This window comes from Oryctolagus cuniculus, chromosome 19, assembly GCF_964237555.1.
Source record: "Oryctolagus cuniculus chromosome 19, mOryCun1.1, whole genome shotgun sequence".
Taxonomy (NCBI): domain Eukaryota; kingdom Metazoa; phylum Chordata; class Mammalia; order Lagomorpha; family Leporidae; genus Oryctolagus; species Oryctolagus cuniculus.
Genome location: NC_091450.1, coordinates 34,453,120 through 34,481,050, shown reverse-complemented (window position 1 = coordinate 34,481,050; position 27,931 = coordinate 34,453,120). Strand labels below are relative to the sequence as shown.

The 27,931-nt window shown below is 63.4% G+C and overlaps 7 protein-coding genes across 9 annotated transcripts; all 7 read left to right on the top strand.

The window, feature by feature from the left end:
* Positions 1–312: 312 nt before the first annotated feature.
* Positions 313–1,073, top strand: LOC138843175 (hemoglobin subunit theta-1-like). The gene is made up of 3 exons (XM_070064223.1): positions 313–479; positions 564–768; positions 864–1,073. Exons 1-3 carry the CDS (start codon positions 385–387, stop codon positions 990–992), a joined length of 429 nt encoding a protein of 142 aa, XP_069920324.1. The 5' UTR covers positions 313–384; the 3' UTR covers positions 993–1,073.
* A 2,492-nt stretch (positions 1,074–3,565) lies between these two features.
* LOC127490061 (hemoglobin subunit zeta) lies at positions 3,566–6,616 on the top strand. The gene is made up of 2 exons (XM_051842108.2): positions 3,566–6,304; positions 6,390–6,616. The coding sequence occupies exons 1-2, from the start codon at positions 6,197–6,199 to the stop codon at positions 6,516–6,518; spliced, it is 237 nt and encodes a 78-aa protein (XP_051698068.1). The 5' UTR covers positions 3,566–6,196; the 3' UTR covers positions 6,519–6,616.
* A 2,412-nt stretch (positions 6,617–9,028) lies between these two features.
* Positions 9,029–10,017, top strand: LOC100357627 (hemoglobin subunit zeta). Of its 2 annotated transcripts, none has more exons than XM_070063795.1 (3): positions 9,029–9,162; positions 9,443–9,647; positions 9,815–10,017. In XM_070063795.1, exons 1-3 carry the CDS (start codon positions 9,068–9,070, stop codon positions 9,914–9,916), a joined length of 402 nt encoding a protein of 133 aa, XP_069919896.1. In that variant the 5' UTR covers positions 9,029–9,067; the 3' UTR covers positions 9,917–10,017. The 2 variants fall into 2 exon arrangements, with proteins under 2 accessions (XP_069919896.1, XP_051698067.2); XM_051842107.2 differs by having other exon boundaries at positions 9,794–10,017.
* Positions 10,018–13,656: 3,639 nt separating this feature from the next.
* LOC127490060 (hemoglobin subunit theta-1) lies at positions 13,657–16,922 on the top strand. The gene is made up of 3 exons (XM_070064326.1): positions 13,657–13,873; positions 13,958–14,162; positions 14,258–16,922. The coding sequence occupies exons 1-3, from the start codon at positions 13,779–13,781 to the stop codon at positions 14,384–14,386; spliced, it is 429 nt and encodes a 142-aa protein (XP_069920427.1). The 5' UTR covers positions 13,657–13,778; the 3' UTR covers positions 14,387–16,922.
* A 1,841-nt stretch (positions 16,923–18,763) lies between these two features.
* LOC138846967 (hemoglobin subunit zeta-like) lies at positions 18,764–20,008 on the top strand. The gene is made up of 2 exons (XM_070064325.1): positions 18,764–19,696; positions 19,782–20,008. Exons 1-2 carry the CDS (start codon positions 19,589–19,591, stop codon positions 19,908–19,910), a joined length of 237 nt encoding a protein of 78 aa, XP_069920426.1. The 5' UTR covers positions 18,764–19,588; the 3' UTR covers positions 19,911–20,008.
* Positions 20,009–22,421: 2,413 nt separating this feature from the next.
* LOC138843081 (hemoglobin subunit zeta-like) lies at positions 22,422–23,410 on the top strand. 2 transcript variants are annotated; one of them, XM_070063794.1, is made up of 3 exons: positions 22,422–22,555; positions 22,836–23,040; positions 23,208–23,410. In XM_070063794.1, the coding sequence occupies exons 1-3, from the start codon at positions 22,461–22,463 to the stop codon at positions 23,307–23,309; spliced, it is 402 nt and encodes a 133-aa protein (XP_069919895.1). In that variant the 5' UTR covers positions 22,422–22,460; the 3' UTR covers positions 23,310–23,410. The 2 variants fall into 2 exon arrangements, with proteins under 2 accessions (XP_069919895.1, XP_069919894.1); XM_070063793.1 differs by having other exon boundaries at positions 23,187–23,410.
* Positions 23,411–27,029: 3,619 nt separating this feature from the next.
* LOC100328804 (hemoglobin subunit theta 1) lies at positions 27,030–27,781 on the top strand. Its single transcript, XM_070064222.1, has 3 exons — positions 27,030–27,194; positions 27,279–27,483; positions 27,579–27,781. The coding sequence occupies exons 1-3, from the start codon at positions 27,100–27,102 to the stop codon at positions 27,705–27,707; spliced, it is 429 nt and encodes a 142-aa protein (XP_069920323.1). The 5' UTR covers positions 27,030–27,099; the 3' UTR covers positions 27,708–27,781.
* Positions 27,782–27,931: the final 150 nt, after the last annotated feature.

The following is a 27,931-nucleotide window of genomic DNA, read 5'->3' as shown; positions in this document are numbered from 1 at the left end:
CGGAACTCCTGCTGCGAGCCACCCCGACCGACCGCGCGGCGGCCCAGCCCGGGAGTCGCTGTCACCATCTCGCGCAGCGCCCGCGCTCTGCCGGGGTTCCGCGTCCTGTCCAGGTCTCCCTCTGCGCGTGTGCATAACATGTGTCTCCGCTGAATGTTTCAAATGTGTGTTTTGCTGAAAGGCCTGGGGTTCAGAGCGAGCCCGAAAGTGGCGGACCGAGACTGCGTGCGTGCGCGGCCCTCCGGGTGCGCGCGGCGGCGCCGCGGGGCGGGACGGGCCTGCGCCACGCCCCCAGAGGCCCGCGGGGACCCGGCCCGCCGCGCCCGCCGCGCCCGCCGCGCCCGCCGCTGCCCGCCGCTGCCCGCCGCTGCCCGCCGCTGCGGGATGGCGCTGTCGGCGGCGGAGCGGGCGCTGCTGCGCGCCCTGTGGAAGAAGCTGGGGAGCAACGTGGGCGTCTACGCGACCGAGGCCCTGGAGAGGTGCGCACCGGGAGGGCGCCCCCGGCCCGCCGCGCCCCGCGCCCGCGGGGCCCCCACACGCACCACATCCCCCTCCTCCCGCAGAACCTTGGAGGCCTTCCCGCGCACCAAGATCTACTTCTCCCACATGGACCTGAGCCCGGGCTCCGCCCAGGTCAGAGCCCACGGCCGCAAGGTGGCCGACGCGCTGACCCTCGCCGCAGACCACCTGGACGACCTGCCCGGCGCCCTGTCCGCTCTGAGCGACCTGCACGTGCGCACGCTGCGCGTGGACCCCCACCACTTCGGGGTGAGCGCCGGGACTTCGCCTGGGAGGGGGCTCCCCTAGGCGGGGTGGGGGAGGAGAATCGATGGACCGCGAGCGGGAACGACCCCTCCCTGCAGCTGCTGGGCCACTGTCTGCTGGTGACCCTCGCCCGGCACTACCCTGGAGACTTCGGCCCCGCCATGCACGCCTCGGTGGACAAATTCCTGCACCACGTGATCTCGGCGCTGACCTCCAAGTACCGCTGAATGGAGGGTGGGAGGTCGTGGGACGCCCCGCCCCCCGCGACGCCGTCGCGTTGGAGTAAAGCCCCGGGGCAGCAGCCTGAACCGAGTGCTCCCTGGGGATGCGTGTGTGGGGATGGCCTCGGGTCCGCAAACCAAGGGGCTGGCGGGTTTGGGGCACCAGGTCCCAAATTCCAATTCCTTGGCCTTGGCCAGGAGGGTGGCAGGCGGGAGGTGGTCGGGGGGCTGTTGATGCCCAGTCCAGGCCCTTCGCAGTACTGCTCGCTTAGTCCTCCTGGACTCCGCTCAAACCCAGCTGCACAGGCCTGGTGCCAGGCCGAGGCCCTTCTGTCTCCCGGGGCGGAGTCCGGCCTAGGCCCTGGCAGCCGCACAGCGTACAATCGGGGAAGGGAGCCCCCTGCTGCCCAGCGCAGGAACCGGGCCCTGGACGTCGGAGGTCCGTGGCGAGACAGGACCCCTGGACCAGCCTTGCAGCCCACGGGGCTGGCGGGACCCCACCCCTCCCTGGAAAGCCAGAGCTGCCCTCGCTCAGGATTTTGCCTCAGATGTGCAGTCACGGCCACTGCAGAAACTCCACCTTCTGTCCCTACTTCTTCGAGGTCCACGTGACACTCGGCAAACTCACTCCTGCACGGCAGTACCGCTCGGCAGAAGCAGCCACATGGAGACACACAGCATTCTTTTGAGAGGGTTGATTTGAGAGGCAGAGTGATGAGGGGTGGGGTGGGGGAAGGTCTTCCACCGCTGGTTCACTCCCCAGACCTGCGATGTCCGAGGCCAGGAACCTGGAGCTCCATCCGGGTCTCCGACCGCATCTGCCCTCCCCGGCACCTGGATCAGAAGTGCACAGGAGCTGGGACTTGAGCCAGGCACTGCTACGTGGGACAAGGATGTCTGTAAACTGTGATTTCTGGGGCGCCTGCGAGGTGTTCCCAGGAGAGAAGCGAGCTCAGGGGAAGATCCGCCGGCGTGGGTGTCGGGCCTAGCAGCCGAGATGCCCAGGCTGTGCCAGGACTTGATGCCTGGCTCCTGCGGACTCTGGGGGGTGACAGTCACTTCAAGCACCTGGGCCCCTGCCACCCATGTGGGAGCCCTGCATTTCCAGTCTGGGCTCCTGGCGTTGGCTTGGCCCGGCCACCGCCACTGCGGGCACCGGCAGTGAGCCAGATGGAAGGTCCGTCCCTTTCACATAAATATTTGTGTAGTTTGGTGGGGTTTAGTGTATTTGCAGTGCTGGGTGCCCTGGCTCACCACGTTCTGGAACTTTTCTTCTTTAAAGATTTATCCATTTGTAAGCAGCTGGGACTGGGCCAGGCTGAAGCCAGGAGCCTCCGGCATTCGTGGCAGGGGCCCAGCTGCTGCCTCCCCAGGGGCGTTAGTGGGACGCTGGGTTGGGAACTGAGCAGCTGGGCCTCAAACCAACACTGACACGTGCTTAACCCGCGAGCCCCATCGGGGCACCGAGACCGCAACTTCTAGAGGACCACAATGCTGACGACGGTGCTTTGTCTGCCAAGACGCCCATGCAGTGTGGGGCAGGTGTTTAGCTCAGCTGTTAGGGAGCTCCTCGCTCCGGCTTCTCGCGCATGTAGTGCCGGCTCAAGTCGTTGGGTTCCTGCCCCCCACATGGGAGACCCGCACTCAACTCCTGTCTCCCAGAGAGAAGTTAACTACTGGAGGAGGGCTCTCCATTTACCTCCGAAACAATAAATTTAAAAACTATTTTTAAAGATTTATTTGAAAGGCAGAGTTTCAGGGAGAGACAGAGACTGAGTGAGATCTTCCATCTGATGTTTCACTCCACTAACGGCAGCGATAGCAGGAGCAGGGTGGATCCGCAGCTGGGAGCCAGGAGCCGGGAACTTCCTCCACGTCTCCCAGTGGGTGCAGGGGCCCAAGCACCCAGGCGTCTCCCACTGCAGTCCCAGGAGCATCAGCAGGGCGCTGGGTCAGAAGTGGAGCCCCCGGGGCCTGAACTGCTGCCCACACGGGACTTGGGCTCCACAGGCAGCATCTTTCCCCGCTACGCCACTACTCCACCCTTAGCCTGAGTCCTAACAGCCTAGCCACACACGGGCCTGAAGGCATGTTGAGGGCAAGCTGAAGGCGGTGCCATGCAGCCTCGTGCTCCCCCTCCCAGCCCTGTCCAGGGGCCCCTCCCCCAATCCGAGTCTCCCCAGGCCCCAGTAAGGAGCTAGGGTACTGGGGCTCCCAGTCTTGGAAACAACTAACACAGTGAGGAGATCCTGGAAGACAGCTCCTGGCTGAGGATCCCAGACTGTGCCGGGGCGGCCAGGCAGATGGCACCCAGCCCTGAAGAGGGGTCCTGGGGCTGGGGTCTTGAGCCTGTTGTGCAGAGCTGCCCCTCCCCCACATACTGAGATCCTGTTCCCAGAGCTGTGAGGGAGGGGCTTAGAGAACTGACCCCACGTTACCTGCAGATATGGGTAAGCTGGACCGGGGAGTTCCCCTGCCCCCTGTCCCCTCCCGCATCCCCACTCTGCACCCCACCCCTGGTCTTTGAATAAAGCTTGAATGTCAGTGGAGTCTCTGTGTCCCTGAGGTGGGGGAGATGGGCTGGAGGACTCCACGGGCACACACTGACCCCCTCTGCAGAAGCTGTGGGGCAGGAGTGGGCAGGGGAGGAGGCCCCAGACTTCCTCAGGGGGAAAGGTGTCCGGGGCCAGCACCCTCCTTTGAAATATGGCCAACTACATCACACCCACCAAACAGAAGCAGGCTGTCCTACACAGAGGCAGCCACCAGAAATCCTCTCTCACTGACACCCATCCCCTGGAACCAGGGCCCCGGGTTGGAGAGTTCGTGTCGGGGGCTCCCCTCCCCTCCTCTGTTGCACAGCCCCAGAGCCAGACCCTGGGCAGGCCCCTGGTGCCCTGCTTCCTGAGTCCTGCAGGCTGGCCAGGAGCTTGCTGTGTGCCCAGGCCTCTGGCATCTCCCTCGTCCACGGCTGGCACCCCTGGAACTGGCCCCTGTCCTAGTGCAGACAGCCCAGACTCCGGCAGCTCTGGCACACCTTCCTGGCTGAATGCCCTGGGAGCGCCATCAGGCGTCCAGCCTGGCCCAACCCAGCACAAGCCTGGGCACCAGCCCTCGTAGCACTCTGGGCAGTGTCAGGCCCTGGCACCGCTTTCTCTGCCATGGCCCCGGCTGAGCCGTTGGCAGCTCCCTCCCCACCACCAACTCCCCCTGCACAGCCCCATCCATCTTCACTCAATATACAAAAACACTGAAGAAATAACCAGGGGTGTGTGTTGGCACAGTGAAAAGTCACACCCACATCCCTGAGTGCCTGGGTCTGGGTCCTGGCTCCATGTGCGTCAGATCCATTTCTTGCACATGCACCCTGGGAAGGAGGGAGGTGATGACTCAAGGACTTGGGTTCCTGACAGGCTTGGAGACACTGGCTCCCGGCTTAGGCCAGCACAGCTGGAGCTGTTGCAGCTCTTTGGGAAGTGAACCAGTGGGTGGGAGTGCTACCTCCCTTACTCTCTTCTCTCTGTCTTTCAAATACAGAAACATCTTGACAGAGAGAGACAGAGACAGGATCAGGCGTTGTGTGGCCCCTGATGAAGCGCCCTTGGGAGGCCTGCATGTCGTACCAGAGTGCCCGTTGAAGCCCTGCTGCTTCCCTCCCTCAGCTCCCTGGGATGCAGTGGGTGACGACCCCTGTACTTAGGGCCCTGCCACCCAGGTGCGACCCGGATGGAGTTCCTCCTGGTTTGCCCAGCTCAGCCCAGTGAAAGCATATGGGGAGTGAAGTAGCAGATGGGAGACCAATCCGAGGACTTCCCTATCTTTGTGTCACTCTGCCTTTCAATTCAGTACATAAATAAATAAGTCATTCAAAACAAAATTAGGCCGGATCCGCAGCTCAGTAGGCTAATCCTCGGCCTGCGGCGCCGGCACCCCGGGTTCTAGTCCCGGCTGGGGCACCGGATTCTGTCCGGTTGCTCCTCTTCCAGTCCAGCTCTCTGCCCTGGCCCGGGAGTGCAGTGGAGGATGGCCCAGGTCCTTGGGCCCTGCACCCGCATGGGAGACCAGGAGGAAGCACCTGGCTCCGGGCTTCGGATCAGCATGGTGTACCGGCCGCAGCAGCCATTGGAGGGTGAACCAATGGAAAAGGAATGAGCACAGCATGGGGTTGCTGTCATGGCACAGGGCCCTGTGGCTTAGCCGCCTGCACCTGGCATCAAACTGGAGTCCCTGGCGCTCCACCTCTGACCCAGCTCCATGCTACCAGCCTGGGAAAAGCAGGGGACGGTGGCCCCAAGTGTTTGGGCCCTTGAACCCACCTGGGAGACCTGGGTGGAGCCCCTCTCCTGGTTTCAGCCTGGGTCACTTAAGGCCTTTGTGGCAGCAGAGCTGTGGGCCGGCAGTGGAGGAGCTCTCTTTCCCTGTCTCTCCCGCTCTCTTGGAAGTCTTTCAATAAATCAATAAAAGAGAAGGAAGCCTGTGTTCCCACGGAGCCCACCCCGTGAATGTTCACAGCGGCTGTCTGGGCCATAGCAACCCAAATGTCCTCAAGGCGTGAACGGACCACGTCCGGCCTTGCCCCAGAGAGGAGTCGAGTGCTGCCGCCCAGCCCCGCCCGGATGAAGGGGAAGGAGGCATCTGCACAGACTGCACCGACGACTCCATGGACACGACGTTCCTTTTGGGATTTACTTATTGGAAAAGCTGAGTTGTAGAGACAGAGACATGGCGAGAGAAAGAGAGAGAGGGACACAAAGAGAGAGAGGGACAGAGAGAGAGAGGGACAGAGAGAGATCTTCCATCCAGGGTTCACTCCACAAACGGCTTCGAAGGCTGGGACTGGGCCAGGCTGGAGCCAGGAGCCTGATTCCATCCTGTGTGGCACGGAGGTGGCAGGCACCCAGGCTCTGGGGCCATCTTCTGCTGCTTTCCCAGGCACTGTAAGAGGGAGCTGGACTGTGTGGCAGGAAGGAACAGGGGAGCAGGGGCTGGGCTGGGCCGCAGTCCCTGTCTGAAATGCCCGTGTGCGCTCCCTGTGGACTGCACGCTGGGTTTTGCCTTGCAAAGACTGTGTAAAATGTGCTTTCCTGACTGCCGGGTGTGGGGCCCCCTCCCCCGGCTCTTCCTCAGATTCCCAAATACCAGGACCCACTTCTCGCACATCCCCCGCATACGGCCTCGGCGCAGGTGCACACTCATGGCGTCAAGCTGGCATGGCGGTGGACAACGCGGTCAAGAACATGGACAACTTGGATGGCACGCTGTCCACGCTGAGGCACACGCTCCCCTACATGCTTCGCGTGGACCCGGTCAACTTCAGGGTGAGCGCAGAGCACAGACTCCCTCCTGTGGGCAGGGTTGGGGTCTGGGGCTGCCCACCCGCCCTGACTGCCCCCTGCCACGCAGCTGCTGCCCAACTGCCTGCTGGTCACCCTGGCCGGGTACCTGTCCAGGGACTTCACCGCCGAGTCGCAACTCACCTGGGACAAGTTCCTGCGCCACGTGTTCATCATCCTGACCGAGAAGTACCCCTGAGAACACTCAGCACCCCTGGACAGCCGGACACCCCTCCCGTGTCCCTGACCCGCCCGGGCACCCTCTCCACTCCCCAATAAACTCATGCAGAAGGATGAGCTGTGTCCCGCGTTCCTTGTGCCAGGGGAAAGGGGCAGAAGCTGTGCCCAGCGGGCCGGGTCGGTGTCCGCAGTGCAGGCCGACTCCCGCGACCCTAGGGGCTGCACTGGGGATCCAGCCGCTCCCTCCATCCCGGGGAGCATCCCCAGGTCCCTCGGAGAGTTCGAGCGGCACAGGCGCTCTGAGTCCCGCAGGCTGAAGGCTGGGCACTCCTTTGGCACAGGCCGGTCGTTGATCTCATAAGATCATGCAGGGCGGTGGCGCCGGCGCCGGCCAGGTACAATAAGCGCACCCGCCACATCCGGGTCCCGCTCCAGATCTCTGGCCAGGATCACACATCCGGGAGGTGCTGGGGCACAGTGGGTCCTGCGGGGATACAGACCCTCAGCGAGGCCAGAGCAGGAACTCAGTTCAGGAGCAGGGAAGAGCTGTCACTAGCCGTCAAGTCAGCTAAGGCCTTCGTGGCAGCAGAGCTGTGGGCCGGCAGATGGAGGAGCTCTCTCTTCTGTCTCTGCCTCTCTCTTGGAAGTCTTTCACTAAATGAATAAAATAATTTCAGCAAAACACTTGTACTAATATTCACCAGAAACAATAGAGCAGAGGCATCCATGCTAGCAGAGGCACAGGGTGAGCCACAGGGACACACGACGGCACGCTGTCAGGACAGCCCGGAGGGACACGGTGGCACATTGCAGGCCGTGGCCCGTCCCTTCATGCCGACAGGGCGGGAACAGGGCAGCATCCTAGGATGTCAGAGACACACGTGTCTACCCTGCTGGGAACCCTGCACAGAAGGAAGCCTGTGTTCCCACGGAGCCCACCCCGTGAATGTTCACAGCGGCTGTCTGGGCCTTAGCAACCCAAATGTCCTCAAGGCGTGAACGGACCACGTCCGGCCTTGCCCCAGAGAGGAGTCGAGTGCTGCCGCCCAGCCCCGCCCGGATGAGGGGAAGGAGGCATCTGCACAGACTGCACCGACGACTCCATGGACACGACGTTCCTTTTGGGATTTACTTATTGGAAAAGCTGAGTTGTAGAGACAGAGACATGGAGAGAGAAAGAGAGAGAGGGACAGAGAAAGAGAGGGACAGAGAGAGAGAGGGACAGAGAGAGAGGGACAGAGAGAGAGAGGGACAGAGAGAGATCTTCCATCCAGTGTTCACTCCACAAACGGCTTCAAAGGCTGGGACTGGGCCAGGCTGGAGCCAGGAGCCTGGACACCATCCTGTGTGGCACAGAGGTGGCAGGCACCCAGGCTCTGGGGCCATCTTCTGCTGCTTTCCCAGGCACATTAGGAGCGGGCTGGACTGGAAGAAGAGCAGCCCACCCTCCAACCGCTGCCCACATGGAATGCCTGTGTCACACACAGTGGCTTAACCCACTGTGCACGGTGCTGGCCCATACAGGACATTCTTGCAAAACACAAACTTGTAGTGGTTTCCAGAGGCTGGGGAGGGGAGGAGGGCAGCCAGAGCGTGGCTGAGGAGTGTGCGGGTGATGGAGCTGGCTGTGTGTGGCAGCTGCTGGTTACAGCCCAGACAAGCCTAAAGCGACAGAGGCGACTATCTTGTGCTGGGATTTTTCTTCTATCTCGTCGTGTGGGGAGGCTATCGGCCTCACTGCTGGGAGAGCCGGGTCAGGGCCCACCTCCACTCCTGCTGGTGTGGCCCCGGGAGGCAGCACTGACAGCTGCACTACCTGGATTCTGCCACTCCCGCGGGAGACCTGGATGCACTTCCTGGCTCCTGGCCTCAGCCCTGGCCCAGCTCCGGCCGTGCAGGCCCTCGTCTGCCTGGCAAGTACACAAAGGATCTCTAAGACATAGAAGGCAGGTGCCCGTGCTGCAGCAGCCCCGCCCAGGGCAACACTGGGGTCCCCAGCAGCAGCACGTGACCTCAGGTGGCTGATCTCCCATCAGCCTGCCGGCTCCTCCCAAGCTCAGGGCACAGAGGGCTCCGCTCAGCGCCCCAGGGAGAGCCGTGTTCCTGGAGGGAACTCAGGGTCACAGACACCCGTGGGTCGGCCTGACCAGTGCCTGGGTGGGGTGGCCCGAGGGCGGGCAGCGGCCCCTGCTGCTCTGGTTGTCCCCATTTTGTGACTCTGGGAGGATGAGGACAGCGCAGCACGGCCATGCCGGGATGACCCCTGGGACGGCAGGGCCCCTATCTCCCCTGGACCCAGTGGAGAGACTGCGGCCAACGCCCCTGGAAGGCCCAGCAAGAGTGGTAGCCCCTCACCCGCCTCCCCCACCAGGCCCTGACCGCCTCTGTCATGGTGCCCAATAACAGACCCCACCCCCACAGCCCCTTCTGCTCCTCCCCTCTTCCCAGAAGAGCCAGGGCCTGGCTGGACTCTGCTCCCCGTATATAAGGGAGCCTGGGAGCTGAGCACCACCACACCCAGTGCTCAGCACCTCCAGCCCCTTGCAGCAGCCCAGCCCCGGCCTCACCATGTCTCTGACCAAGAGCGAGAGGACCATCATCATGTCCCTCTGGGACAAGGTCTCCTCCCAGTCTGAGGCCATCGGCACTGAGGCCCTGGAGAGGTAGGTGCCCCATGGGTCACAGCCTGAGTGTCCAGACCAGGGACGGGGAGAGGTCAGGAGGAGGGACGGTGACGCAGTGGCCAGTCTTCCTGCTCACGGCCTCCACCAGCAGCTGGGGACTGAGTGACAGGAACAGGGGAGCAGGGGCTGGGCTGGTCCGCAGTCCCTGTCTGAAATGCCCGTGTGCACTCCCTGTGGACTGCACGCTGGGTTTTGCCTTGCAAACACTGCGTGAAAGTGGGCTTCTCCTGACTGCTGGGTGTGGGGCGCCCGCCCCCAGGCTCTTCCTCAGCTTCCCGCAGACCAAGATCTCCTTCCCGCACTTCGACCTGCGCCCGGGCTCCGCGCAACTGCGGGCTCATGGAGCCGAAGTGGCGGCCGCGCTGGACGACGCAGTCAAGAACATGGACAACTTGGATAGCGCGCTGTCCTCTCTAAGCGACCTGCTCGCCTACAAGCTGCGCATTGACCCGGTCAACTTCAGGGTGAGCGCAGAGCACGGGCGACTGGGTGGGACGGGGCCTTGTGGGCAGGGCTGGGCGCGAGGTCCGGGCCGGGGTGGGGTCCTGGATCTGGGGAGGCCCTTGGTGTCTACCTCTCCGCCTGCTGCTGACCGCCCCCTGGCGCACAGCTCCTGTCCCACTGCCTGCAGGTCACCCTGGCCAGGAACCTGCCCAGAGACTTCACCGCCGAGGCCCAAGCTGCCTGGGACAAGTTCCTGGGCCGAATGTCTGACGTCAAGACCGCTAAGTAGTCCTGAGCGTTCTCCGCACCCCTGGACAGCCGGACACCCCTCCTGTGTCCCTGACCCGCCCGGGCACCCTCTCCACTCCCCAATAAACTCATGCAGAAGGATGAGCTGTGTCCCGCTTTCCTTGTGCCAGGGGAAAGGGGCAGAAGCTGTGCCCAGCGGGCCGGGTCGGTGTCCGCAGTGCGGGCCGACTCCCGCGACCCTAGCGGCTGCACTGGGGATCCGGCTGCTCCCTCCATCCCGGGGAGCATCCCCAGGTCCCTCGGAGAGTTCGAGCGGCACAGGCGCTCTGAGTCCCGCAGGCTGAAGGCTGGGCACTCCTTTGGCACAGGCCGGTCGTTGATCTCATAAGATCATGCAGGGCGGTGGCGCCGGCGCCGGCCAGGTACAATAAGTGCACCCGCCACATCCGGGTCCCGCTCCAGATCTCTGGCCAGGATCACACATCCGGGAGGTGCTGGGGCACAGTGGGTCCTGCGGGGTTACAGACCCTCAGCGAGGCCAGAGCAGGAACTCAGTTCAGGAGCAGGGAAGAGCTGTCACGGAGCCTCACGGCTGCCTGCAGGTGCTCCTCCCAGGAGCTACAACGGGAGCAGGGGCCTGGCTTCATTCACCCTGAGGCACTCCCTGTGGTCCGTGTGGTTCCTGGGTCTTTTACTTTAAACATGCTAATATACCTCGTGATGTGACAGAGTTTAGACATTACGGGTTTTTTAAAGGAGATTTATTTATTTGAAAGGCAGAGTTACAGAGAAAGAGGCAGAGACAGAGAACAAGAGATCTTCCATCTGCTGGATGGCTCCTCAAATGGCCACAGTGGCCAGGGCTGGGCCAGACCACAGTCAGGCGCCAGGAGCTTCTTCCAGACCTCCCCGTGGGTGCAGGGGCCCAAGCACCCAGGCGTCTCCCACTGCAGTCCCAGGAGCATCAGCAGGGCGCTGGGTCAGAAGTGGAGCCCCCGGGGCCTGAACTGCTGCCCACACGGGACTTGGGCTCCACAGGCAGCATCTTTCCCCGCTACGCCACTACTCCACCCTTAGCCTGAGTCCTAACAGCCTAGCCACACACGGGCCTGAAGGCATGTTGAGGGCAAGCTGAAGGTGGTGCCATGCAGCCTCGTGCTCCCCCTCCCAGCCCTGTCCAGGGGCCCCTCCCCCAATCCGAGTCTCCCCAGGCCCCAGTAAGGAGCTAGGGTACTGGGGCTCCCAGTCTTGGAAACAACTAACACAGTGAGGAGATCCTGGAAGACAGCTCCTGGCTGAGGATCCCAGACTGTGCCGGGGCGGCCAGGCAGATGGCACCCAGCCCTGAAGAGGGGTCCTGGGGCTGGGGTCTTGAGCCTGTTGTGCAGAGCTGCCCCTCCCCCACATACTGAGATCCTGTTCCCAGAGCTGTGAGGGAGGGGCTTAGAGAACTGACCCCACGTTACCTGCAGATATGGGTAAGCTGGACCGGGGAGTTCCCCTGCCTTCTGCCCCCTGCACCCCCCATCCCCGCAGCCCACCCCTGGTCTTTGAATAAAGTCTGAGTGAGTGGCCGACAGTGTCCGTGGAGTCTGTGACCTGAGGTGCAGGGCCGGCCTGGGGACACGTCCGTGCACGTGCCGAGGCCCCCTGTGCAGCTGCAGGGGACAGGAGTGGGCAACCGGCTGGTTCCTTCCTTCCTGCTTGCAAGTCCACGAGGGGCTGCTGAAAGAACCCCCCCCCGACACATGCACACACTCGTGCCACTCGGCTGCCTCCAGCCTGGGTCCCCGGCTCCCCCAGGATCTCGGGAGGGCACTGGCTCTCCCTCAGCCTCCCAAACGTACCCACCCACCCACCCACCCACCCACGGTGCAGACAAAACCGGAGGTCGAGTGCAGGCTGCAGATCCCAGCAGCACCCGGGGACGCTCACTCCTAAGACCCTTAGGTCGCGCTTGGGGCCAGTGAGGCCCAGTGCCCACGTGGCCACCCTGGGGCTGGCACCCCTGCCCTGAGGCAGCGGGGGCCCGGGGTGGACAGTGCCCGCGGCAGGCTTCCTTCCTGAAGAGGGAGGTTTGCCGTGCCATCCAGCCCCTGGCTAACACCAGTGTCCTCTCACGCCCAGTCTGGGGCTCCTCCTTGGAGGACACCGTGGCAGCCCCTTGGGCACCTCGGGGGCAGTGGGAGCCGTGGGAAGGGGCGTCTTCGCTCCTTGAGAGGAAGGGAGACAGGTGAGGGTGGGGCGCGACAGGTGCACCTGAGCAGGTGAGTGGGCAGACTGTGGTGCCGCCGTAGCCAGGAATGGTGGGGCACGGCTGAACCTGCAACACTGCCTGCTGAGGAGCAGCCGGGTGCAGGAGCCCACCCACTGGGGTAGAGACCCCGCTTCTCCGACCAGACGCCCAGCTCCGTGCAGCTCAGGTTGGGGAGCAGTGGTCATCGATGACCAGGCTGGAGACTCGGCTTCTTAGCCGCTGGCTTGCTTCCTCTGCTCCCGCCTGGGTTTTGTGGTCAGTCAGCAGAAGGGCGGGGGGGGGGGGCTCCAGTGCCCAGGTCTGTGGGAGGGGTGGAGGCACTGTGAGGGGACCACTTGGGGGTGCGGCTGGCAGGGCGTGACCCCATGTGCTCTGTGGGTCTCCTGGAGTTCCATTCAGGGACGTGGCCCCCACAAGTGCCAGGGCTCAGCAGTGGGAGACACACTGCCCGGAGGCGGCACACCCACATTAGGTGGACCACAGACGCCAGTCCTCTGCTGGCCCCGGCTGTGTCCGGCTTCCCCTGACCCCCGCGTGCCCTCTCGGGTCCAGGGCCACCTCTGCAGCAAGCAGAGGCGCTCACTTGCCTGGAATCACGGCAGGCCAGTCCTGCTTGGTTTAACCCAGAGTGGACACTGATAAGTGTCATAAGTAGAAAGTATAGCTAATTGGCGTCATGGGTATACAGCTGCTATTTAGTAGGTTAGGAATTTGTGTGTGTGGCTGTCTCTGTAATTACAATTACAACCTCAGTGCCTTAAGTCATCAACACTCAGCTTATAATGTCTGTGTGCATCTTGTTTCATAATTGGATAATGAATCTATATTCAAATTAATGTAACATTGATTTCTGTCCAAGAAAAATAAATGCAAGCATTTAAAAAATCTATGACTTTTTTTAAAAGTCCACATGTTGAATAATCCCATTTATTAAACACACACACACACACACACACAACAAGCAAATCCGTGGAAACAGAGAGGAGGTTGGTGGGCTGGAGGAGGGGCTGGAGGCACTGCCCCGGCAGTTTGGGAGTAGAGGTGGGGAGGGTCGCACGCGCTGGCTTGACAGCTCAGTGTGGGAGCTGCAAGGCTCGGCTAGGCACTCAGCAGGTGCAGGTGTTGGCCGCCCGCAACGGAACTCCTGCTGCGAGCCACCCCGACCGACCGCGCGGCGGCCCAGCCCGGGAGTCGCTGTCACCATCTCGCGCAGCGCCCGCGCTCTGCCGGGGTTCCGCGTCCTGTCCAGGTCTCCCTCTGCGCGTGTGCATAACATGTGTCTCCACTGAATGTTTCAAATGTGTGTTTTGCTGAAAGGCCTGGGGTTCAGAGCGAGCCCGAAAGTGGCGGACCGAGACTGCGTGCGTGCGCGGGCCTCCGGGTGCGCGCGGCGGCGCCGCGGGGCGGGACGGGCCTGCGCCACGCCCCCAGAGGCCCGCGGGGACCCGGCCCGCCGCGCCCGCCGCGCCCGCCGCTGCCCGCCGCGCCCGCCGCTGCCCGCCGCGCCCGCCGCTGCCCGCCGCTGCCCGCCGCGCCCGCCGCTGCCCGCCGCGCCCGCCGCTGCCCGCCGCTGCCCGCCGCGCCCGCCGCTGCCCGCCGCTGCCCGCCGCGCCCGCCGCTGCCCGCCGCTGCCCGCCGCTGCGGGATGGCGCTGTCGGCGGCGGAGCGGGCGCTGCTGCGCGCCCTGTGGAAGAAGCTGGGGAGCAACGTGGGCGTCTACGCGACCGAGGCCCTGGAGAGGTGCGCACCGGGAGGGCGCCCCCGGCCCGCCGCGCCCCGCGCCCGCGGGGCCCCCACACGCACCACATCCCCCTCCTCCCGCAGAACCTTGGAGGCCTTCCCGCGCACCAAGATCTACTTCTCCCACATGGACCTGAGCCCGGGCTCCGCCCAGGTCAGAGCCCACGGCCGCAAGGTGGCCGACGCGCTGACCCTCGCCGCAGACCACCTGGACGACCTGCCCGGCGCCCTGTCCGCTCTGAGCGACCTGCACGTGCGCACGCTGCGCGTGGACCCCCACCACTTCGGGGTGAGCGCCGGGACTTCGCCGGGGAGGGGGCTCCCCTAGGCGGGGTGGGGGAGGAGAATCGATGGACCGCGAGCGGGAACGACCCCTCCCTGCAGCTGCTGGGCCACTGTCTGCTGGTGACCCTCGCCCGGCACTACCCTGGAGACTTCGGCCCCGCCATGCACGCCTCGGTGGACAAATTCCTGCACCACGTGATCTCGGCGCTGACCTCCAAGTACCGCTGAATGGAGGGTGGGAGGTCGTGGGACGCCCCGCCCCCCGCGACGCCGTCGTGTTGGAGTAAAGCCCCGGGGCAGCAGCCTGAACCGAGTGCTCCCTGGGGATGTGTGTGTGGGGATGGCCTCGGGTCCGCAAACCAAGGGGCTGGCGGGTTTGGGGCACCAGGTCCCAAATTCCAATTCCTTGGCCTTGGCCAGGAGGGTGGCAGGCGGGAGGTGGTCGGGGGGCTGTTGACGCCCAGTCCAGGCCCTTCGCAGTACTGCTCGCTTAGTCCTCCTGGACTCCGCTCAAACCCAGCTGCACAGGCCTGGTCCCAGGCCGAGGCCCTTCTGTCTCCCGGGGCGGAGTCCGGCCTAGGCCCTGGCAGCCGCACAGCGGACAATCGGGGAAGGGAGCCCCCTGCTGCCCAGCGCAGGAACCGGGCCCTGGACGTCGGAGGTCCGTGGCGAGACAGGACCCCTGGACCAGCCTTGCAGCCCACGGGGCTGGCGGGACCCCACCCCTCCCTGGAAAGCCAGAGCTGCCCTCGCTCAGGATTTTGCCTCAGATGTGCAGTCACGGCCACTGCAGAAACTCCACCTTCTGACCTACTTCTTCGAGGTCCACGTGACACTCGGCAAACTCACTCCTGCACGGCAGTACCGCTCGGCAGAAGCAGCCACATGGAGACACACAGCATTCTTTTGAGAGGGTTGATTTGAGAGGCAGAGTGACGAGGGGTGGGGTGGGGGAAGGTCTTCCACCGCTGGTTCACTCCCCAGACCTGCGATGTCCGAGGCCAGGAACCTGGAGCTCCATCCGGGTCTCCGACCGCATCTGCCCTCCCCGGCACCTGGATCAGAAGTGCACAGGAGCTGGGACTTGAGCCAGGCACTGCTACGTGGGACAAGGATGTCTGTAAACTGTGGTTTCTGGGGCGCCTGCGAGGTGTTCCCAGGAGAGAAGCGAGCTCAGGGGAAGATCCGCCGGCGTGGGTGTCGGGCCTAGCAGCCGAGATGCCCAGGCTGTGCCAGGACTTGATGCCTGGCTCCTGCGGACTCTGGGGGGTGACAGTCACTTCAAGCACCTGGGCCCCTGCCACCCATGTGGGAGCCCTGCATTTCCAGTCTGGGCTCCTGGCGTTGGCTTGGCCCGGCCACCGCCACTGCGGGCACCGGCAGTGAGCCAGATGGAAGGTCGTCCCTTTCACATAAATATTTGTGTAGTTTGGTGCGGTTTAGTGTATTTGCAGTGCTGGGTGCCCTGGCTCACCACGTTCTGGAACTTTTCTTCTTTAAAGATTTGTCCATTAGTAAGCAGCTGGGACTGGGCCAGGCTGAAGCCAGGAGCCTCCGGCATTCGTGGCAGGGGCCCAGCTGCTGCCTCCCCAGGGGCGTTAGTGGGACGCTGGGTTGGGAACAGAGCAGCTGGGCCTCAAACCAACACTGACACGAGCTTAACCCGCGGAGCCCCATCGGGGCACCGAGACCGCACAACTTCTAGAGGACCACAATGCTGACGACGGTGCTTTGTCTGCCAAGACGCCCATGCAGTGTGGGGCAGGTGTTTAGCTCAGCTGTTAGGGAGCTCCTCGCTCCGGCTTCTCGCGCATGTAGTGCCGGCTCAAGTTGTTGGGTTCCTGCCCCCCACATGGGAGACCCGCACTCAACTCCTGTCTCCCAGAGAGAAGTTAACTACTGGAGGAGGGCTCTCCATTTACCTCCGAAACAATAAATTTAAAAACTATTTTTAAAGATTTATTTGAAAGGCAGAGTTTCAGGGAGAGACAGAGACTGAGTGAGATCTTCCATCTGATGTTTCACTCCACTAACGGCAGCGATAGCAGGAGCAGGGTGGATCCGCAGCTGGGAGCCAGGAGCCGGGAACTTCCTCCACGTCTCCCCGTGGGTGCAGGGGCCCAAGCACCAGGCGTCTCCCACTGCAGTCCCAGGAGCATCAGCAGGGCGCTGGGTCAGAAGTGGAGCCCCCGGGGCCTGAACTGCTGCCCACACGGGACTTGGGCTCCACAGGCAGCATCTTTCCCCGCTACGCCACTACTCCACCCTTAGCCTGAGTCCTAACCGCCTAGCCACACACGGGCCTGAAGGCATGTTGAGGGCAAGCTGAAGGTGGTGCCATGCAGCCTCGTGCCCCCCCTCGGCCCTGTCCAGGGGCCCCTCCCCCAATCCGAGTCTCCCCAGGCCCCAGTAAGGAGCTAGGGTACTGGGGCTCCCAGTCTTGGAAACAACTAACACAGTGAGGAGATCCTGGAAGACAGCTCCTGGCTGAGGATCCCAGACTGTGCCGGGGCCGCCAGGCAGATGGCACCCAGCCCTGAAGAGGGGTCCTGGGGCTGGGGTCTTGAGCCTGTTGTGCAGAGCTGCCCCTCCCCCACATACTGAGATCCTGTTCCCAGAGCTGTGAGGGAGGGGCTTAGAGAACTGACCCCACGTTACCTGCAGATATGGGTAAGCTGGACCGGGGAGTTCCCCTGCCCCCTGTCCCCTCCCGCATCCCCACTCTGCACCCCACCCCTGGTCTTTGAATAAAGCTTGAAAGTCAGTGGAGTCTCTGTGTCCCTGAGGTGGGGGAGATGGGCTGGAGGACTCCACGGGCACACACTGACCCCCTCTGCAGCAGCTGTGGGGCAGGAGTGGGCAGGGGAGGAGGCCCCAGATTCCTCAGGGGGAAAGGTGTCCTGGGGCCAGCACCCTCCTTTGAAATATGGCCAACTACATCACACCCACCAAACAGAAGCAGGCTGTCCTACACAGAGGCAGCCACCAGAAATCCTCTCTCACTGACACCCATCCCCTGGAACCAGGGCCCCGGGTTGGAGAGTTCGTGTCGGGGGCTCCCCTCCCCTCCTCTGTTGCACAGCCCCAGAGCCAGACCCTGGGCAGGCCCCTGGTGCCCTGCTTCCTGAGTCCTGCAGGCTGGCCAGGAGCTTGCTGTGTGCCCAGGCCTCTGGCATCTCCCTCGTCCACGGCTGGCACCCCTGGAACTGGCCCCTGTCCTAGTGCAGACAGCCCAGACTCCGGCAGCTCTGGCACACCTTCCTGGCTGAATGCCCTGGGAGCGCCATCAGGCGTCCAGCCTGGCCCAACCCAGCACAAGCCTGGGCACCAGCCCTCGTAGCACTCTGGGCAGTGTCAGGCCCTGGCACCGCTTTCTCTGCCATGGCCCCGGCTGAGCCGTTGGCAGCTCCCTCCCCACCACCAACTCCCCCTGCACAGCCCCATCCATCTTCACTCAATATACAAAAACACTGAAGAAATAACCAGGGGTGTGTGTTGGCACAGTGAAAAGTCACACCCACATCCCTGAGTGCCTGGGTCTGGGTCCTGGCTCCATGTGCGTCAGATCCATTTCTTGCACATGCACCCTGGGAAGGAGGGAGGTGATGACTCAAGGACTTGGGTTCCTGACAGGCTTGGAGACACTGGCTCCCGGCTTAGGCCAGCACAGCTGGAGCTGTTGCAGCTCTTTGGGAAGTGAACCAGTGGGTGGGAGTGCTACCTCCCTTACTCTCTTCTCTCTGTCTTTCAAATACAGAAACATCTTGACAGAGAGAGACAGAGACAGGATCAGGCGTTGTGTGGCCCCTGATGAAGCGCCCTTGGGAGGCCTGCATGTCGTACCAGAGTGCCCGTTGAAGCCCTGCTGCTTCCCTCCCTCAGCTCCCTGGGATGCAGTGGGTGACGACCCCTGTACTTAGGGCCCTGCCACCCAGGTGCGACCCGGATGGAGTTCCTCCTGGTTTGCCCAGCTCAGCCCAGTGAAAGCATATGGGGAGTGAAGTAGCAGATGGGAGACCAATCCGAGGACTTCCCTATCTTTGTGTCACTCTGCCTTTCAATTCAGTACATAAATAAATAAGTCATTCAAAACAAAATTAGGCCGGATCCGCAGCTCAGTAGGCTAATCCTCGGCCTGCGGCGCCGGCACCCCGGGTTCTAGTCCCGGCTGGGGCACCGGATTCTGTCCGGTTGCTCCTCTTCCAGTCCAGCTCTCTGCCCTGGCCCGGGAGTGCAGTGGAGGATGGCCCAGGTCCTTGGGCCCTGCACCCGCATGGGAGACCAGGAGGAAGCACCTGGCTCCGGGCTTCGGATCAGCATGGTGTACCGGCCGCAGCAGCCATTGGAGGGTGAACCAATGGAAAAGGAATGAGCACAGCATGGGGTTGCTGTCATGGCACAGGGCCCTGTGGCTTAGCCGCCTGCACCTGGCATCAAACTGGAGTCCCTGGCGCTCCACCTCTGACCCAGCTCCATGCTACCAGCCTGGGAAAAGCAGGGGACGGTGGCCCCAAGTGTTTGGGCCCTTGAACCCACCTGGGAGACCTGGGTGGAGCCCCTCTCCTGGTTTCAGCCTGGGTCAGCTAAGGCCTTTGTGGCAGCAGAGCTGTGGGCCGGCAGTGGAGGAGCTCTCTTTCCCTGTCTCTCCCGCTCTCTTGGAAGTCTTTCAATAAATCAATAAAAGAGAAGGAAGCCTGTGTTCCCACGGAGCCCACCCCGTGAATGTTCACAGCGGCTGTCTGGGCCATAGCAACCCAAATGTCCTCAAGGCGTGAACGGACCACGTCCGGCCTTGCCCCAGAGAGGAGTCGAGTGCTGCCGCCCAGCCCCGCCCGGATGAAGGGGAAGGAGGCATCTGCACAGACTGCACCGACGACTCCATGGACACGACGTTCCTTTTGGGATTTACTTATTGGAAAAGCTGAGTTGTAGAGACAGAGACATGGCGAGAGAAAGAGAGAGAGGGACACAAAGAGAGAGAGGGACAGAGAGAGAGAGGGACAGAGAGAGATCTTCCATCCAGGGTTCACTCCACAAACGGCTTCGAAGGCTGGGACTGGGCCAGGCTGGAGCCAGGAGCCTGATTCCATCCTGTGTGGCACGGAGGTGGCAGGCACCCAGGCTCTGGGGCCATCTTCTGCTGCTTTCCCAGGCACTGTAAGAGGGAGCTGGACTGTGTGGCAGGAAGGAACAGGGGAGCAGGGGCTGGGCTGGGCCGCAGTCCCTGTCTGAAATGCCCGTGTGCGCTCCCTGTGGACTGCACGCTGGGTTTTGCCTTGCAAAGACTGTGTAAAATGTGCTTTCCTGACTGCCGGGTGTGGGGCCCCCTCCCCCGGCTCTTCCTCAGATTCCCAAATACCAGGACCCACTTCTCGCACATCCCCCGCATACGGCCTCGGCGCAGGTGCACACTCATGGCGTCAAGCTGGCATGGCGGTGGACAACGCGGTCAAGAACATGGACAACTTGGATGGCACGCTGTCCACGCTGAGGCACACGCTCCCCTACATGCTTCGCGTGGACCCGGTCAACTTCAGGGTGAGCGCAGAGCACAGACTCCCTCCTGTGGGCAGGGTTGGGGTCTGGGGCTGCCCACCCGCCCTGACTGCCCCCTGCCACGCAGCTGCTGCCCAACTGCCTGCTGGTCACCCTGGCCGGGTACCTGTCCAGGGACTTCACCGCCGAGTCGCAACTCACCTGGGACAAGTTCCTGCGCCACGTGTTCATCATCCTGACCGAGAAGTACCCCTGAGAACACTCAGCACCCCTGGACAGCCGGACACCCCTCCCGTGTCCCTGACCCGCCCGGGCACCCTCTCCACTCCCCAATAAACTCATGCAGAAGGATGAGCTGTGTCCCGCGTTCCTTGTGCCAGGGGAAAGGGGCAGAAGCTGTGCCCAGCGGGCCGGGTCGGTGTCCGCAGTGCAGGCCGACTCCCGCGACCCTAGGGGCTGCACTGGGGATCCAGCCGCTCCCTCCATCCCGGGGAGCATCCCCAGGTCCCTCGGAGAGTTCGAGCGGCACAGGCGCTCTGAGTCCCGCAGGCTGAAGGCTGGGCACTCCTTTGGCACAGGCCGGTCGTTGATCTCATAAGATCATGCAGGGCGGTGGCGCCGGCGCCGGCCAGGTACAATAAGCGCACCCGCCACATCCGGGTCCCGCTCCAGATCTCTGGCCAGGATCACACATCCGGGAGGTGCTGGGGCACAGTGGGTCCTGCGGGGATACAGACCCTCAGCGAGGCCAGAGCAGGAACTCAGTTCAGGAGCAGGGAAGAGCTGTCACTAGCCGTCAAGTCAGCTAAGGCCTTCGTGGCAGCAGAGCTGTGGGCCGGCAGATGGAGGAGCTCTCTCTTCTGTCTCTGCCTCTCTCTTGGAAGTCTTTCACTAAATGAATAAAATAATTTCAGCAAAACACTTGTACTAATATTCACCAGAAACAATAGAGCAGAGGCGTCCATGCTAGCAGAGGCACAGGGTGAGCCACAGGGACACACGACGGCACGCTGTCAGGACAGCCCGGAGGGACACGGTGGCACATTGCAGGCCGTGGCCCGTCCCTTCATGCCGACAGGGCGGGAACAGGGCAGCATCCTAGGATGTCAGAGACACACGTGTCTACCCTGCTGGGAACCCTGCACAGAAGGAAGCCTGTGTTCCCACGGAGCCCACCCCGTGAATGTTCACAGCGGCTGTCTGGGCCTTAGCAACCCAAATGTCCTCAAGGCGTGAACGGACCACGTCCGGCCTTGCCCCAGAGAGGAGTCGAGTGCTGCCGCCCAGCCCCGCCCGGATGAAGGGGAAGGAGGCATCTGCACAGACTGCACCGACGACTCCATGGACACGACGTTCCTTTTGGGATTTACTTATTGGAAAAGCTGAGTTGTAGAGACAGAGACATGGAGAGAGAAAGAGAGAGAGGGACAGAGAAAGAGAGGGACAGAGAGAGAGAGGGACAGAGAGAGAGGGACAGAGAGAGAGAGGGACAGAGAGAGATCTTCCATCCAGTGTTCACTCCACAAACGGCTTCAAAGGCTGGGACTGGGCCAGGCTGGAGCCAGGAGCCTGGACACCATCCTGTGTGGCACAGAGGTGGCAGGCACCCAGGCTCTGGGGCCATCTTCTGCTGCTTTCCCAGGCACATTAGGAGCGGGCTGGACTGGAAGAAGAGCAGCCCACCCTCCAACCGCTGCCCACATGGAATGCCTGTGTCACACACAGTGGCTTAACCCACTGTGCACGGTGCTGGCCCATACAGGACATTCTTGCAAAACACAAACTTGTAGTGGTTTCCAGAGGCTGGGGAGGGGAGGAGGGCAGCCAGAGCGTGGCTGAGGAGTGTGCGGGTGATGGAGCTGGCTGTGTGTGGCAGCTGCTGGTTACAGCCCAGACAAGCCTAAAGCGACAGAGGCGACTATCTTGTGCTGGGATTTTTCTTCTATCTCGTCGTGTGGGGAGGCTATCGGCCTCACTGCTGGGAGAGCCGGGTCAGGGCCCACCTCCACTCCTGCTGGTGTGGCCCCGGGAGGCAGCACTGACAGCTGCACTACCTGGATTCTGCCACTCCCGCGGGAGACCTGGATGCACTTCCTGGCTCCTGGCCTCAGCCCTGGCCCAGCTCCGGCCGTGCAGGCCCTCGTCTGCCTGGCAAGTACACAAAGGATCTCTAAGACATAGAAGGCAGGTGCCCGTGCTGCAGCAGCCCCGCCCAGGGCAACACTGGGGTCCCCAGCAGCAGCACGTGACCTCAGGTGGCTGATCTCCCATCAGCCTGCCGGCTCCTCCCAAGCTCAGGGCACAGAGGGCTCCGCTCAGCGCCCCAGGGAGAGCCGTGTTCCTGGAGGGAACTCAGGGTCACAGACACCCGTGGGTCGGCCTGACCAGTGCCTGGGTGGGGTGGCCCGAGGGCGGGCAGCGGCCCCTGCTGCTCTGGTTGTCCCCATTTTGTGACTCTGGGAGGATGAGGACAGCGCAGCATGGCCATGCTGGGATGACCCCTGGGACGGCAGGGCCCCTATCTCCCCTGGACCCAGTGGAGAGACTGCGGCCAACGCCCCTGGAAGGCCCAGCAAGAGTGGTAGCCCCTCACCCGCCTCCCCCACCAGGCCCTGACCGCCTCTGTCATGGTGCCCAATAACAGACCCCACCCCCACAGCCCCTTCTGCTCCTCCCCTCTTCCCAGAAGAGCCAGGGCCTGGCTGGACTCTGCTCCCCGTAAATAAGGGAGCCTGGGAGCTGAGCACCACCACACCCAGTGCTCAGCACCTCCAGCCCCTTGCAGCAGCCCAGCCCCGGCCTCACCATGTCTCTGACCAAGAGCGAGAGGACCATCATCATGTCCCTCTGGGACAAGGTCTCCTCCCAGTCTGAGGCCATCGGCACTGAGGCCCTGGAGAGGTAGGTGCCCCATGGGTCACAGCCTGAGTGTCCAGACCAGGGACGGGGAGAGGTCAGGAGGAGGGACGGTGACGCAGTGGCCAGTCTTCCTGCTCACGGCCTCCACCAGCAGCTGGGGACTGAGTGACAGGAACAGGGGAGCAGGGGCTGGGCTGGTCCGCAGTCCCTGTCTGAAATGCCCGTGTGCACTCCCTGTGGACTGCACGCTGGGTTTTGCCTTGCAAACACTGCGTGAAAGTGGGCTTCTCCTGACTGCTGGGTGTGGGGCGCCCGCCCCCAGGCTCTTCCTCAGCTTCCCGCAGACCAAGATCTCCTTCCCGCACTTCGACCTGCGCCCGGGCTCCGCGCAACTGCGGGCTCATGGAGCCGAAGTGGCGGCCGCGCTGGACGACGCAGTCAAGAACATGGACAACTTGGATAGCGCGCTGTCCTCTCTAAGCGACCTGCTCGCCTACAAGCTGCGCATTGACCCGGTCAACTTCAGGGTGAGCGCAGAGCACGGGCGACTGGGTGGGACGGGGCCTTGTGGGCAGGGCTGGGCGCGAGGTCCGGGCCGGGGTGGGGTCCTGGATCTGGGGAGGCCCTTGGTGTCTACCTCTCCGCCTGCTGCTGACCGCCCCCTGGCGCACAGCTCCTGTCCCACTGCCTGCAGGTCACCCTGGCCAGGAACCTGCCCAGAGACTTCACCGCCGAGGCCCAAGCTGCCTGGGACAAGTTCCTGGGCCGAATGTCTGACGTCAAGACCGCTAAGTAGTCCTGAGCGTTCTCCGCACCCCTGGACAGCCGGACACCCCTCCTGTGTCCCTGACCCGCCCGGGCACCCTCTCCACTCCCCAATAAACTCATGCAGAAGGATGAGCTGTGTCCCGCTTTCCTTGTGCCAGGGGAAAGGGGCAGAAGCTGTGCCCAGCGGGCCGGGTCGGTGTCCGCAGTGCGGGCCGACTCCCGCGACCCTAGCGGCTGCACTGGGGATCCGGCTGCTCCCTCCATCCCGGGGAGCATCCCCAGGTCCCTCGGAGAGTTCGAGCGGCACAGGCGCTCTGAGTCCCGCAGGCTGAAGGCTGGGCACTCCTTTGGCACAGGCCGGTCGTTGATCTCATAAGATCATGCAGGGCGGTGGCGCCGGCGCCGGCCAGGTACAATAAGTGCACCCGCCACATCCGGGTCCCGCTCCAGATCTCTGGCCAGGATCACACATCCGGGAGGTGCTGGGGCACAGTGGGTCCTGCGGGGTTACAGACCCTCAGCGAGGCCAGAGCAGGAACTCAGTTCAGGAGCAGGGAAGAGCTGTCACGGAGCCTCACGGCTGCCTGCAGGTGCTCCTCCCAGGAGCTACAACGGGAGCAGGGGCCTGGCTTCATTCACCCCGAGGCACTCCCTGTGGTCCGTGTGGTTCCTGGGTCTTTTACTTTAAACATGCTAATATACCTCGTGATGTGACAGAGTTTAGACATTACGGGTTTTTTAAAGGAGATTTATTTATTTGAAAGGCAGAGTTACAGAGAAAGAGGCAGAGACAGAGAACAAGAGATCTTCCATCTGCTGGATGGCTCCTCAAATGGCCACAGTGGCCAGGGCTGGGCCAGACCACAGTCAGGCGCCAGGAGCTTCTTCCAGACCTCCCCGTGGGTGCAGGGGCCCAAGCACCCAGGCGTCTCCCACTGCAGTCCCAGGAGCATCAGCAGGGCGCTGGGTCAGAAGTGGAGCCCCCGGGGCCTGAACTGCTGCCCACACGGGACTTGGGCTCCACAGGCAGCATCTTTCCCCGCTACGCCACTACTCCACCCTTAGCCTGAGTCCTAACAGCCTAGCCACACACGGGCCTGAAGGCATGTTGAGGGCAAGCTGAAGGTGGTGCCATGCAGCCTCGTGCTCCCCCTCCCAGCCCTGTCCAGGGGCCCCTCCCCCAATCCGAGTCTCCCCAGGCCCCAGTAAGGAGCTAGGGTACTGGGGCTCCCAGTCTTGGAAACAACTAACACAGTGAGGAGATCCTGGAAGACAGCTCCTGGCTGAGGATCCCAGACTGTGCCGGGGCGGCCAGGCAGATGGCACCCAGCCCTGAAGAGGGGTCCTGGGGCTGGGGTCTTGAGCCTGTTGTGCAGAGCTGCCCCTCCCCCACATACTGAGATCCTGTTCCCAGAGCTGTGAGGGAGGGGCTTAGAGAACTGACCCCACGTTACCTGCAGATATGGGTAAGCTGGACCGGGGAGTTCCCCTGCCTTCTGCCCCCTGCACCCCCCATCCCCGCAGCCCACCCCTGGTCTTTGAATAAAGTCTGAGTGAGTGGCCGACAGTGTCCGTGGAGTCTGTGACCTGAGGTGCAGGGCCGGCCTGGGGACACGTCCGTGCACGTGCCGAGGCCCCCTGTGCAGCTGCAGGGGACAGGAGTGGGCAACCGGCTGGTTCCTTCCTTCCTGCTTGCAAGTCCACGAGGGGCTGCTGAAAGAACCCCCCCCCGACACATGCACACACTCGTGCCACTCGGCTGCCTCCAGCCTGGGTCCCCGGCTCCCCCAGGATCTCGGGAGGGCACTGGCTCTCCCTCAGCCTCCCAAACGTACCCACCCACCCACCCACCCACCCACGGTGCAGACAAAACCGGAGGTCGAGTGCAGGCTGCAGATCCCAGCAGCACCCGGGGACGCTCACTCCTAAGACCCTTAGGTCGCGCTTGGGGCCAGTGAGGCCCAGTGCCCACGTGGCCACCCTGGGGCTGGCACCCCTGCCCTGAGGCAGCGGGGGCCCGGGGTGGACAGTGCCCGCGGCAGGCTTCCTTCCTGAAGAGGGAGGTTTGCCGTGCCATCCAGCCCCTGGCTAACACCAGTGTCCTCTCACGCCCAGTCTGGGGCTCCTCCTTGGAGGACACCGTGGCAGCCCCTTGGGCACCTCGGGGGCAGTGGGAGCCGTGGGAAGGGGCGTCTTCGCTCCTTGAGAGGAAGGGAGACAGGTGAGGGTGGGGCGCGACAGGTGCACCTGAGCAGGTGAGTGGGCAGACTGTGGTGCCGCCGTAGCCAGGAATGGTGGGGCACGGCTGAACCTGCAACACTGCCTGCTGAGGAGCAGCCGGGTGCAGGAGCCCACCCACTGGGGTAGAGACCCCGCTTCTCCGACCAGACGCCCAGCTCCGTGCAGCTCAGGTTGGGGAGCAGTGGTCATCGATGACCAGGCTGGAGACTCGGCTTCTTAGCCGCTGGCTTGCTTCCTCTGCTCCCGCCTGGGTTTTGTGGTCAGTCAGCAGAAGGGCGGGGGGGGGGGGCTCCAGTGCCCAGGTCTGTGGGAGGGGTGGAGGCACTGTGAGGGGACCACTTGGGGGTGCGGCTGGCAGGGCGTGACCCCATGTGCTCTGTGGGTCTCCTGGAGTTCCATTCAGGGACGTGGCCCCCACAAGTGCCAGGGCTCAGCAGTGGGAGACACACTGCCCGGAGGCGGCACACCCACATTAGGTGGACCACAGACGCCAGTCCTCTGCTGGCCCCGGCTGTGTCCGGCTTCCCCTGACCCCCGCGTGCCCTCTCGGGTCCAGGGCCACCTCTGCAGCAAGCAGAGGCGCTCACTTGCCTGGAATCACGGCAGGCCAGTCCTGCTTGGTTTAACCCAGAGTGGACACTGATAAGTGTCATAAGTAGAAAGTATAGCTAATTGGCGTCATGGGTATACAGCTGCTATTTAGTAGGTTAGGAATTTGTGTGTGTGGCTGTCTCTGTAATTACAATTACAACCTCAGTGCCTTAAGTCATCAACACTCAGCTTATAATGTCTGTGTGCATCTTGTTTCATAATTGGATAATGAATCTATATTCAAATTAATGTAACATTGATTTCTGTCCAAGAAAAATAAATGCAAGCATTTAAAAAATCTATGACTTTTTTTAAAAGTCCACATGTTGAATAATCCCATTTATTAAACACACACACACACACACACACAACAAGCAAATCCGTGGAAACAGAGAGGAGGTTGGTGGGCTGGAGGAGGGGCTGGAGGCACTGCCCCGGCAGTTTGGGAGTAGAGGTGGGGAGGGTCGCACGCGCTGGCTTGACAGCTCAGTGTGGGAGCTGCAAGGCTCGGCTAGGCACTCAGCAGGTGCAGGTGTTGGCCGCCCGCAACGGAACTCCTGCTGCGAGCCACCCCGACCGACCGCGCGGCGGCCCAGCCCGGGAGTCGCTGTCACCATCTCGCGCAGCGCCCGCGCTCTGCCGGGGTTCCGCGTCCTGTCCAGGTCTCCCTCTGCGCGTGTGCATAACATGTGTCTCCACTGAATGTTTCAAATGTGTGTTTTGCTGAAAGGCCTGGGGTTCAGAGCGAGCCCGAAAGTGGCGGACCGAGACTGCGTGCGTGCGCGGGCCTCCGGGTGCGCGCGGCGGCGCCGCGGGGCGGGACGGGCCTGCGCCACGCCCCCAGAGGCCCGCGGGGACCCGGCCCGCCGCGCCCGCCGCGCCCGCCGCGCCCGCCGCGCCCGCCGCGCCCGCCGCGCCCGCCGCGCCCGCCGCGCCCGCCGCGCCCGCCGCGCCCGCCGCTGCCCGCCGCTGCCCGCCGCTGCGGGATGGCGCTGTCGGCGGCGGAGCGGGCGCTGCTGCGCGCCCTGTGGAAGAAGCTGGGGAGCAACGTGGGCGTCTACGCGGCCGAGGCCCTGGAGAGGTGCGCACCGGGAGGGCGCCCCCGGCCCGCCGCGCCCCGCGCCCGCGGGGCCCCCACACGCACCACATCCCCCTCCTCCCGCAGAACCTTGGAGGCCTTCCCGCGCACCAAGATCTACTTCTCCCACATGGACCTGAGCCCGGGCTCCGCCCAGGTCAGAGCCCACGGCCGCAAGGTGGCCGACGCGCTGACCCTCGCCGCAGACCACCTGGACGACCTGCCCGGCGCCCTGTCCGCTCTGAGCGACCTGCACGTGCGCACGCTGCGCGTGGACCCCCACCACTTCGGGGTGAGCGCTGGGACTTCGCCGGGGAGGGGGCTCCCCTAGGCGGGGTGGGGGAGGAGAATCGATGGACCGCGAGCGGGAACGACCCCTCCCTGCAGCTGCTGGGCCACTGTCTGCTGGTGACCCTCGCCCGGCACTACCCTGGAGACTTCGGCCCCGCCATGCACGCCTCGGTGGACAAATTCCTGCACCACGTGATCTCGGCGCTGACCTCCAAGTACCGCTGAATGGAGGGTGGGAGGTCGTGGGACGCCCCGCCCCCCGCGACGCCGTCGTGTTGGAGTAAAGCCCCGGGGCAGCAGCCTGAACCGAGTGCTCCCTGGGGATGCGTGTGTGGGGATGGCCTCGGGTCCGCAAACCAAGGGGCTGGCGGGTTTGGGGCACCAGGTCCCAAATTCCAATTCCTTGGCCTTGGCCAGGAGGGTGGCAGGCGGGAGGTGGTCGGGGGGCT